General features: G+C 41.9%; 2 protein-coding genes across 2 annotated transcripts; both read right to left on the reverse strand.

Annotated features, from left to right (window-relative positions):
• Window positions 1-917: 917 nt before the first annotated feature.
• Window positions 918-6,462, reverse strand: LOC149229555 (uncharacterized). Its single transcript, XM_089381064.1, has 6 exons — window positions 6,211-6,462; window positions 6,002-6,117; window positions 5,448-5,725; window positions 3,558-4,995; window positions 1,762-3,353; window positions 918-1,618 (listed from the first exon to the last, which is right to left on the reverse strand). The coding sequence occupies exons 1-6, from the start codon at window positions 6,460-6,462 to the stop codon at window positions 918-920; spliced, it is 4,377 nt and encodes a 1,458-aa protein (XP_089237190.1).
• Window positions 6,463-8,288: 1,826 nt separating this feature from the next.
• On the reverse strand, window positions 8,289-8,714 carry LOC149229556 (uncharacterized). Its single transcript, XM_089381065.1, has one exon. It carries the CDS (start codon window positions 8,712-8,714, stop codon window positions 8,289-8,291), a length of 426 nt encoding a protein of 141 aa, XP_089237191.1.
• Between the last annotated feature and the right edge of the window lie 1,255 nt (window positions 8,715-9,969).

The raw sequence follows: 9,969 nt of genomic DNA on the forward strand, positions 1-9,969 counted from the left end.
ACACACATAAATACCCCGTCAAAAGTGGTGAGTAGATACACACGACAAACGTGGCAGGTACCCTAACCGACATGAGGTTCAATACGAGTCATTGGCAACTTGCCAACGTGGAGGGGCCCTCGTCATCCTTACGAGGAGTTGATGTGAGTTGGATATATTAGGGATATCGTTGGCAACATGACAACTTGGAGGGGTTCTCTTTTTTCCTTTTCTGAAGGGTTAAAAAAAAAAAAATTATTATTCTTTTTAGGGATATAGATTTCATTTTAGATATATATATTTTTTATTATTATATTTATTATAAGAAAGGTATTATAATAGTAATGATTACTTTTTACTAAAATAAAAAATTGGATTTTTTTAACTTTAAGAAGATGAGAAATTATTTAAAAATTAAAAAAATGATTTTTATATATAAAAAGTATTAAGAAAAATGTTTCAACTTTATTTTAATTTTGTTGAGGTAAAAGTTATTGAAGGTTTGGAGTGTGACAAGTATTTTGAAACTTAGACTAATTTGAGATTAATTTGAGTATAATTTGGATTATTTAAAGAAGGGGTTTTCTATTTTCAACTTTCTTTAAGATGACACTCTTTCATCACATAGTTTTTTTAAAATTGAATAATGCACAATTCCACTATAAAGCTTTTGAAAAATTATTCTTATTTGAATATTTTTTATTTTTTTCTTTACGTTAATCAATATATAGAGATACTTATGATGTTTGAGATTTAAATTGATTATGATTATTAATGAATAGAATATGTGTACGTTTAAACTTAATTGAAATCTATATGAATTTCCATTTTTTTTTTTTTTTTAACTGAAACGGTTATGTTTTATTAATAGAAAGCAATTTGAGCAGACCCTAATCAACCATTATAGCATTCAGAGTTTACATTGACTTTCTTTCCGCTTAAGGGACAATGTTCATGATCGCTGTTTCTGTATTTATGCTGATCATTCCTTCCTGTAAAGTGCATCCAATATTTGCCAATTTGTCTGCTTCCTTGTTTAATCCTCTGAGAATGTGGAAGAATTGCACTGATTGAAATTCTTTCAGAGTTCTGGTCACTCTTGAAAGTTGTTTGTTTAGCACTGGGTCCTTGAGTCTTTTCTTATCTACCATCGTTTTGATCAGCAATTCAGAATCGCCAAAGATTAGAATTTCTTCTGGATTTCCTTTTCTGGCCATTTGGCAGGCTTTCAAGAGGCTGAGAATTTCAGCTTGATTGTTGGTTTTCGTTCCAAGGCCCCAGCTGAAGTCGTCTTTTTTCCCATCTTGGAAGAAGATCGCTCCTCCTGCTCCGGACCTCCCTGGATTGCCTTTTGAGGCTCCATCGAAAAAAATGGTGCACTTGGCCTGTGATTTCCACCATTGCTGAAAGCTGTCCTCTGATTCTCGAATCTGCCAATCTCCTTTATGCAATATTCGGTTGGGTGCTAGTAGGTTAGCCTTTCCTGTATAGGCATCCAACCACTCCCTCTCTTCGGTTTGCAGGGAGTTGTCATCTTTGATAGAGGAATCGTTCAATGTTTCTAAGAGGAGGTTCTTTGCCTGTTTCGCCACTTTTGTTGCGGGCAATTCAGTGTTGTTAAATATTGTTTCACTCCGAGCTAACCAAAGTTTCCAGCAAACATACTTTGGTACAACTATCCACACCTTTGCCAAAGTGATTTGCTAACTATGCTGTAGGGATAACTGTCATTCCAGGAGGAGAACATGGTGTCAATCGAGTTTTGATTTAGAGAAGGCACACTCAGCTCGGTGAGAAAGAATGATCTGACCGCTTTTGCAAATTCGCAGGTTAAAAACAAATGATTTTCTGTTTCTGAATCTCTTTTGCAGAGGACGCATCTATGTGGTCCTGCTATGTTCCTTTTACACAGATTATCTCCTGTCAAAATTTTATTGTGGAACAGTGTCCAGAAAAAGAAGTTGATTTTGGGGATGTTGAAGTTGTCCCAAATCTGCTTCCACACGGATTCCGGGTGTGGTGAATTATTTTTGCTCTGCATCTGATAATATCCTTGACTAGCTTTGCATTCCCTGGTCTTACCCCAGCCCCAAACATCTTCGTCTTCTTTGTGAACTAGGCCAAAATCAGAGATTGCGGCTTGAAGAGCGTCTAGCTGAGTGTTTAGATGTTCTGGAATTCTGGGAAAAGTCCAACATTGCCAGTTCCCTTTTCTGTCCCAACTGGAGATATCCTCTAGTTTCCTTATACCTTTCAACTGTAGCCAGACTCTTATTTCTGCAATCTCGTGATTTTCTGCTAGAGGGCGATGTCCCATAACGCTGTCTCTCCAAAGTTTTGTGTTTTTACCATTACCAGGGATTCGGTACAAGTGGGATCTGAAAAATTCGATGCTTCTGTTACACAGCTTCCAGACCTGCGTTCCTTTTGGGGATTTCTCAATATTGTGTGTTTTTAATGGCTGATTGTTCAGGTATTTCAGTTTGAAGATCTGACTCACTGGATGAGACGGCTCTGCGTGGAGCTGCCATAACAACTTACATCCCAAAGCTAAATTTGCATGGACTGGGTCGTGGATTTGAAGTCCGCCTTCTGCCAGCGGCCGTTTCACCAAATCCCAGCTTACTAAATGAAATCTATTTGTGTTTCCTCTTCCACCATTCCATAAGAAATTGCGCATAAGTCTGGAAATTTGGTCTGAAATTAGTTTTGGAGCCAGCATGAGAGACGCTTGGAACGTGGGCAGAGCAGAGAGGACTGATTTGATGAGCGTCAATTTGCCCCCTGTGGTTAGCCAAAAGCCTCCCCACGCAGTGATCTTCCTTTTGAATTTCGAGATAACTTCCTCCCATAGTTGGTTTCTGTTGGATCCCAGTGTTATTGGGAGGCCCAAATATTTTATTTTTTCCCAATCTGCATGTCTTGTGTACCCCAACTCGTTTGCAATTGTCTCAATCTTGTGCTGCTCAGTGTTCCACCCATATACAACACTTTTCCTCTCACTTACCAGTGCTCCTGATATGCTGCAATATTTCTGAAGTATGCTTTTGAAAGATTTAGCTATTCTTGGAGAGGCCCCTCCAAGCAATAGTGAATCGTCGGCGAAAAGGGCATGATTCACCGGGTCTATGCCTTTCACAATTCTGATCCCTGGTAGACACCCCTTTTGTTTTTCCAGAGTCAGTTTTCTGCTCAGGGAATCTGCCATCAGAATGTAGAGAAATGGTGAGAGGGGGCAGCCCTGTCTCAAACCCCTGGTGGCCATGAAGAAGTTAGTAGGTCTACCATTTATCATGGGCGCGATCCAAATCTTCTCCAGGCATGCCTTGATAAGATTGATGAAGTCCTGACTGAAGCCAAATGATGAAAGTACCCTGTACAAATAGGAACGATTTACTCTATCAAATGCATTGCACATATCAAGTTTTATGAGCATACCTTGTTCTTTGCGTGAGTGGCTGGAGTGTAGAGCTTCCTGGACTTGAATGACATTGTCCAGAATGTGCCTTCCTTTCACAAACCCCCCTTGGGCAGGAGAAATTAATTTTTGTAGAAGAGGTTTGATTCTATTTGCCAACAGTTTGGCCACAATCTTGTAGGACGAATTACACAGGGAGATTGGCCTGTATCTGTCAAAAGAGCTTGGGCTTGCTTCCTTTGGAATTAGTGCAAGGAAGGTAGAATTTATGCCTCCTCCAATCTTTGCCTTCCTCATGAAACCGTGAACCATTCTGATGAGATCAGTTTTAATTAGATCCCAGCATTTTCTGTAGAAGTGGATTGAAAACCCATCTGGCCCAGGTGCTTTATCTGGCTCCATGGACCAGACAATATTAGCAATCTCCTCCTCTGTGGCGGGGCTCAAAAGAATGTTATTGTCCTCTGCGCTGACAAGCTGTGGAATGTTTGTGAGGAATTCTTCAACATCCTCCTCACTCCCGTCCTTTTCTGCGCTGAGTAGGTTTTGAAAGTGGTTCACAGCGGCCTCCTTGATTTGATCAAATCCTCTGCATACCTGGCCCCTAGTTGTGATGATTTCTACAATGTGATTTCTCGACAGACGAGCCCTGTATTGTCTGTGGAAATACTTAGTATTTCTGTCCCCAGCTTTGAGCCACAAGCTGCGTGACTTGATGCGCCAATATTCTTCCTCGATTCTAAAAGAATTGTATGTTTTCCTCTGTGCAATTTTTTCATTATCTAGATCCATAGCTGAGATATCTTTCTCTTCCATTTCCACTTGGAGATCTTCCAGCTGATTGACTGCATCTTTTCTCTGACTAGTGGGAGTGACTGTGACTTTCTTTATCCATTCTTTTAAAGCCTTCTTTGTGTTTTTCATTTTTTGTTCCCAAACGTAACTTGGGGAGCCTGATACTTCTGTTCTCCATGCTGTTTGGACCGTTTCGTGGAACCCTTCCCTTTCTGTCCAAAGAGGGCTGAAATGGAATGGGAGAGGGCCGAGGTCTTCTTCTTCCTTTAGACATAGTAAGATTGGTTTATGATCTGAGGTTAATTTCGGAAGAATCTTAGAGAAAACAATTCTTTTATTCAGCATAATAGAACTGCTGGTGAGAAATCTGTCCAGCCTTGCTGAGATGTGTTGTTCCCCTGTTCTATTATTAGTCCAGGTGTATTCTCCTTTTACAGGTTTGAAATCTACTAAGTCCCATTGTTGGATGAGATTTTCCACTGTGGTGAGGAAGGGATCTCTCAGATTGGTCCCTCCTCTCTTTTCTTTGGGGTCTAAGATTATATTCAGATCTCCCCCTATGACTATATTCAAAGGGTTATGCAATTCCAAGTAGTCCAAGAGAGTTTTCCAGCAATCTTTCTTCTCATCATAATGCACGGGTACATACATATTAAACAGGGCTAGCTTGAAATTACTTGCTATGTGGCGCAGTTCTGTATATATCCAGTGCTGGGTCACATGGGAGCTCTCTAAAGAGAAGAAGTTTTTGGACCAGAATGTGCCTATTCCTCCCGTTGAACCTCTTGCGCTGACTACCTTTCCTGAATCAAATTTCCATCTTGTATTGCTTGTGTTAAGAAGGGTTTCCCCTTCTATTTTTGTCTCTTGGAGCATAAGTATGTCTGTGGTTTCCATCTTCAATAAATCTCTAATAGCATTTGCCTTATTGGGATTCCCCAGACCCCTGTAGTTCCAAGAGACCAGCTGCATCATTTATGACTTGTTGGGGTAGGTCCACCTCCCTTAGGGACCCTTGGTCTGGTGTTCCTTCCGAGAGACATTTCTATGGTGGCTTGACTTCCCAGGGTTTTTTGTCTTTCTGATTCTTCCTCCCTAGCTTCTCTCTTTGATTTCCTTCCCGCTTGCATTGATGTCCTTTCTAGGGTTTCTTCATCCGATGAGCCCTCATTTTCAACATTCTTCTTCTTTTGTTTGATTATATCAACATATGAGGGGGATGAAATATTGCATGGGTTCGGATTTGAGGTGTTACCTGGATCTGATGGCTCAGTGTTGGTCTGCTGGGGAGGTTCTTCCCTTTCTGCCTCTGGAGGATCTGAGGATGGAATGAGAGATTCAAAAGGGTTTTTTTCCTCCTCTATGTTGATGGTTTCCTTGCTTCCAGCATTTTGTGTGCTTCCATTTTCTTGCCTTCCTTTGTTTCCTGTCTCCTTGCCTTTGTTGTTGTTGTTCCGCCTGTTATTTCCTGGTTTCTTTACCTGTTTCCATTGCTCTCCTTTTTCTTTCTCTGCAGTTTCCTCGTTTTGTTTCCTGCAATATCTTGCAAAGTGCCCATATTCATGGCAGTGCCGGAACTTAAAAGGCAACTACTTATAATCAAGCTCTTGGATATGGGTTCAGTCCGCTACTGAGAGTTTTATGGCTTCTGGTAATCCAACTTCAAGATAGACCTCAATGCAAATGCGGGCACATGAATATTGATCCTTCCTCGGCGCCTAGTCTATGTACCTTCCAAGGGTGTTACCTATGGATTGCAGTGAGTTCTGGCTCTAGCAGTGGAGGGGGAGATGTGGAAGGCATACCCACACAGGTACCCCCGTGGGCACATCCTGAGCTGGATCGAAGTCAAGAGACCATTTGTTCAGATAGAGCCCTTGAGGACCCATGAAGTATGGTCCGTTTCTAAATATCAAGCTTCTTTCCTCCGCATTTTCGAACACAAACACAAAGAAACCCTTGCCAACGAAATGACTTTTTATACCTTCTCTGACCAGGGGTGTCTAGTTTTGCCTTACCCATTCCTCAACAACTTTCGGGGATGGCCATAACCCTGTGAACTGACCGATGAGGCCTCTTTTGGCGAGATTCAGTCCTATTCTACATGTTTCTTCCACCGGTAATGTCACCGTGGGAATACTTCCTAGTTTTTTGACAAATTTGGACTGAGAGCTAGTCGTCTGTTTCCCAGATGCTGCAATTAGGGATCTGAACGCTTCTAGTTCTGGAGGTAATGGGGGGGTAGCCACAGAGCCCCCACCAGGATTCATGTCTAAAGCTCTCAAAGTTAGAAAAGCTAGCTTGGTGCTGCTAGGTCAGTAGCAGCGCCTCCATGCGGGGGTGCGGATCCAACCAAATATAATTTTGACCTGACCCAATTACTATTTTTCCTGTCGATGTCTTCCTGCGTGAGATTGACAGTAGCCTCGGCCTGAGGGTTCAATGCCTTCTTAACCTCTGCGACAATGGCCAGCACCTGGGCTGCAGGTGCGAAGGAAGCCCTCTGCGGGGTTCGATCCAGAGATTGATTTTTCACTCCATTTCCATTTTTTTTTTTGTAAGCTGCGGTGTTGCTCTTCTTTTTCTATTACTTTAAATCAAAACAAAACAATACATATTTGGTTGACTTCAACTCGCCCTCTTGGGGAAACCGAGTTTTTCAGCCACCTAAAGATCTTAATAGCCGACCAAAAATAAAAGTTCCAGATTCTGATTATCCATGCTAAATAAACTAAACAGTCTTGCATATTTCTATTTCTACTTGTATGCGTATATCGATTTTCCTCATCTAATACTTTAAGCAAACTATAATTATCTATGCTATGCAACTTCATCAAAAATAATACATATCTATACTCAAACAGCTTCTGCCGTTGGTCGTTGGTTTGTCTCCCTGTAGGCACCCTGTTTTCCTTCCCTTATCATTTGCTGAATTTCCTCAAGCTTCTTTTCTTGCATCTCCAATGTAATCTGAATAATCCTCAGCTCCCTCCTTAGGTTGGGGACTCCTTGCGCCAATTCTGCCATCTCTGTTGCAGCTTGTTCCAAGGCTTTAGCCAATAATCTCTTCATCACCCAGTAGATATGCAGGGACTGCTTAAATAGGGATATTCTGCCTCTAGTATTGCCAGGGTCATGGAGTAAAAATTCCCAATCTTCCATCTCTGAGTCAGACTGAGCCTGAAGCGAATCTTCTTCCATGTTCTGGATAATCCTCCTGATTCTTGGGTTAGTGTTCTGACTGTAAGCCCTTTCTGCTTGTTGGATTTTCTTATCTAACGATCTACTTGTTCTTTTAACAGGCCTCCCTCTCTGCCCCTGTCTTCCTCCCCTTTCTCCTCTGTTTCTGTGCGGTCCTCTGCCTCTCCTGCTACCCGAATCCAGCCTGCTACCCGCGCCTCTGTCTCCCCTCTGTCTGCCGCGTTGCCTTACCTTTTCCTCCCGCTGTCCTTGCTGCTCTTCACTGGTTTGCTGGGTATCCCAGCCTCCTACGGTTCCACCTCGTTCCTTGCTTCGCCTGCCTTGTTCTTGCAGGTCTTCCTCTTCCTCAGAATCGTCATAAATTTCGTATATCTCTTCCATTGTTTCCTCCTTCGCTAACGCCTTGCCCTTTCTGTCCCTGTCTTTGCGTTCCGTGGCTTCCAATTCCTCTACAGCCCTTGCTCTCTTCCTGGTTTCCATAGTATCCTTAGTAAGGTTTCGGCACAATTTCTCTCTGGGGCGAATCTCCACCACCTTTCTTCCTTTCACGCTCTGATTTCCAAACAAGTTTCCTCGTCGTCGTTCCTTTCGTTGCTGCCCGTTTATAATCCTCCTTGCTTTGATCTGCCTACCTACCAACTTAGCCTTCTGCTGCCACCTATTATTTTACCTGCTGCCTTTCCTATCAATTATCTTTCTATCCTCATTTCCATTTGTGGACTCTGACATACTGTTCTTTCCCCCTCTCCGATCGCTTGAGTTAATTATCTTGTTGTGGGGTGGTTGTTTCTCACCTGTTGTCGTACACTTCTGTTGAAATGTACCTTGCTCACCCATTATGCCACTCCCCTGCCTTGACTGACAATCATTTAATTTCTGGGATTGCCGATCCATCTCACTTGTCCGTTGCACGGATGTTACGATTCTCATTTGTTGCTTGCTCATGGTCATAATTAATGATACCGGCTAGGTCTTCCCATTCTCTGTTGGGACGCAACATTCTCCATTGATTGTCTATTTTGCTATTTCGATCCTTACAACCCCAATTCGCGAGGAAATCTGCCGCTCGGTTTCCATTCCTTTTCACATGGTTAAAGATTTTATAATCATTCCCTTTTAGTAAGTCAGCCATTTCTTGAACAATCCCTGCAGTTCTCCAACTATTGGTGATCTGCTCCCAATTCTTCCCATTGTTAAGTTTCTTCAGAATTTCTATTGCTATCTGAGAGTCTCCTTCTATTTCCATATTTCTATAGCCATTTCTAATCGCGATTCTCAAGCCTTGGTGGATCGCCCATAATTCGGCCTCATTGTTTTTCATCTCCCCTCCCCACTCTGCATAAATCCATCTAGTGATTTTCTAACTATCACGGAAGATACCTCCGAATCCGGCATTGCCTGGGTTCCCCTTCGAAGCCCCGTCAAAGTTCAACTTCATAAAATTATCACTGGGATATGTAAATTTTTCAGAGCTTTGAGCTCTCGTGCTATTTCTGTTGATTTTTTTGGTATGCACCATTTCATAATTCAAATTTAGTTTCTTTACAATTCGCTCCTCATTCTGATCCGCTTTCCAATCATCCGCATCCCATTTTTCCACCAGAATTGTTTCTCTAGTTAAGTTCACTACTCTTTTCCATATTATTTCTGAATCTTTAGATTTGTCTTGGAATACTCTGTGATTCCTTTCATTCCAAGCCATCCAGATCACGAAACCCGTAATGAGACCCCAGGCTTTTCGAACTACTTTACATTGGAATTTTTCCTTCTGCCATTGAAAAATCACTTCATTTATGTCTCTAGGGGGGCTCTCAGGTTTCTGGAATAGTTTTCTTGTTTCGATCCATAGCTTCCTGGTATATGCACATTTGATTAAAAGGTGATCTTGTGTTTCAGCTTCGATATTACACAGGTAACATTTTGAAGGCCCACTGAACCCTTTCTTTTGGATTTTGTCCCAAGTCAGGATCTTGCCCTTATCTACTAGCCATGCAAATAAGGTAATTTTCGGCCACCAATTACTGCCCCAGATGATCTTCCAGTGTTGGTTTTCATTGTCAGTCGCCTGTTGGTCTGCCAAATAGTATGCCTCGTTAACAGTGAAGGATCCTTTCATTGAATTCCCCATCTGAGAATATCCCTTCCCGTTCTAGCTTTTATTTTCCTAGAATCCACCTCTTCCATCAATGCTTCCTGTTGTTCTTGGTCTATCTCAATATCCCATTCCTCTGGTATTATCCATTTCCGCCAAATTCCATCCAGTTCATCTTCTTTCCAGTAATCTTTGACATATTTTCGGTTATCCCCTATTTTTTCCTGTATGTTTTGGATTTTTTGAATTCTACTCATTTTTCCTCTTTGTTGCCATTTATCATCCCAGAATTTGGCTTCTCCTCCTCCTCGTATTTCCCAGAAGGCATTCCTTTCTACTATATCTCGGTTTTGTCGAGCTAGATCCCAGATTGCCGAGCCTTTTGGAGTTTCCTTCAACCGGTAAATACCCTCCGTAGTGTTTGGCATATTGTACTTGTGTCTCCGTATTGCTTTCCACAGGTCATTGCCCCCTCTTAGCCATC

The sequence above is a fragment of the Pinus tabuliformis genome, chromosome J (assembly GCF_031772625.1).
Source record: "Pinus tabuliformis cultivar Carrire ecotype Pingquan chromosome J, CPIR1, whole genome shotgun sequence".
NCBI lineage: Eukaryota > Viridiplantae > Streptophyta > Pinopsida > Pinales > Pinaceae > Pinus > Pinus tabuliformis.